This window comes from Bison bison, unplaced genomic scaffold (genome assembly GCF_000754665.1).
Source record: "Bison bison bison isolate TAMUID 2011002044 unplaced genomic scaffold, Bison_UMD1.0 scf7180017864213, whole genome shotgun sequence".
Lineage (NCBI taxonomy): Eukaryota > Metazoa > Chordata > Mammalia > Artiodactyla > Bovidae > Bison > Bison bison.
In genome coordinates this window covers 384,759-386,360 of record NW_011494785.1, presented here as the reverse complement: position 1 = coordinate 386,360, position 1,602 = coordinate 384,759, and the positions used below count along the sequence as shown (strand labels likewise).

The window sequence follows — 1,602 nt, the reverse complement described above, 5'->3', positions numbered from 1 at the left end:
CGCCCTGGGGCCCCGGTGTATCCCCTATGCAGTGCTGCTGGAGGCGCTGGCCCTGCGCAACGTGAGGCAGCTAGAAGACCTGGTCATCGAGGCCGTGTACGCCGACGTGCTGCGCGGCTCCCTGGACCAGCGCCACCAGCGGCTGGAGGTCGACTACAGCATTGGGCGGGACATCCAGCGCCAGGACCTCAGCGCCATCGCCCGGACCCTGCAGGAGTGGTGAGACCCCAGGAAGGGAGGGGTGCTTTGGAGAGGGAGGAGGGCTGGGCAGGGCAGAGGATGTGAGTTTGAAAGGGAAGGAGGAGGGGTAGGGGCCGGAGGGAGAAGCATGCCTGGAGTACCTGGTGTGGGAGGGGGTGGTAACCTTGAGTCGTGGTCCCCTGGGGGGTGGGTCACCAGTCTCAGGCTGGATGCAGCTCCCCCGCTCTGTGACCAGCACTGTCCACAGGCCACTGGCCTCTCCCACGTCTGTTTTCTTTGTGTTCTTGTGTGACTTCGGTTTGTTAACGTGCCTTCCTTTTTTCCTCTGTAACCTTTGCCACCCTGTTTCTGTTTTAGCTCCTACTCCCATTTTGGGGGGGCTTCCAAGGAAGGTAAAGAACCTGTCTGCAATACAGGAGACCTGGGTTCAGTCCCTGGGTTGAGAAGATCCCCTGGAGAAGGGCATGGCAACCCACTACAGTATTCTTGCCTGGAGAATCCCATGGACAGAGGAGCCTGGTGGGCTACAGTCCATAGGGTCGCAAAGACTCGGACATGACTGAGCAGCTAACACTTTCCCTTTCCCGTCTTGCACATCACTCCAGGCACTGCCTGTCTCCTCCCTCTTCCTCCCTGAGTGTCCTTCTGTCCTGGGAATTTTGTCATAGGCGGTCTCCACGTGCCCTGGCGAAGCTTCTAGCTCAGACAGGGTTCCCGACACCAGGACTGAGGGGTCTCCCTGAGTCTTTTCCTCGTGAATCTGTGGTCAACGCCCTCCCACGCTGACCTCCTCCCCGCCAATTCCCACAGGTGTGTGGGCTGCGAGGTGGTCCTGTCAGGCATTGAGGAGCAGGTGAGCCGGGCCAACCAGCACAAGGAGCAGCAGCTGGGCTTGAAGCAGCAGATCGAGAGTGAGGTGAGCGGTTGGGGGGCCAGCTGGCTGAACCCAGCTCCTCCTCTGGCTCGGGCCACTTGTCCCAGGCAGAGGGGTTTGGACGGTGGTGGTGGAGACAGACCAGGTGGGCAGGGACAGTCAGGGTCTGGAACCTTCCTTGTTTCCCCCCATTCCTTTCCTCTGGGTAGGTCGCCAACCTGAAGAAAACCATTAAGGTTACAACAGCCGCGGCGGCCGCGGCCACATCTCAGGACCCCGAGCAGCACCTGACTGAGCTGAGGGAGCCGGCCCCGGGCACCAACCAGCGCCAGCCCAGCAAAAAAGCCTCCAAGGGCAAGGGGTGAGCGGGTGTGGGGGCCACTCCAGTCCAGGCTGCCTGCTCCTGCCTCCCTCATCCCTTCAGAAGCTTGTGGGGGTCAGGAATTGGGGGGTTGCAGTGCCTAGCGGTTCCCTACAGCCCCCTCTGTCTCTCTTTCCTCCTTGCCAGGCTCCGAGGGAGCGCCAAG

The 1,602-nt window shown here is 61.4% G+C and overlaps 1 protein-coding gene across 1 annotated transcript in view; it reads left to right on the top strand.

Annotated features, from left to right (window-relative positions):
• COPS7A (COP9 signalosome subunit 7A) overlaps positions 1–1,440 on the top strand; it is a 5,463-nt gene extending 4,023 nt beyond the window's left edge. Inside the window, exons 5-7 of the mRNA XM_010844946.1 lie at positions 17–219; positions 1,012–1,117; positions 1,285–1,440. Coding sequence (XP_010843248.1) covers positions 17–219; positions 1,012–1,117; positions 1,285–1,440 — 465 coding nt within the window. The remainder of the gene's footprint in view (positions 1–16; positions 220–1,011; positions 1,118–1,284) is intronic.
• The last annotated feature ends 162 nt before the right edge of the window (positions 1,441–1,602 follow it).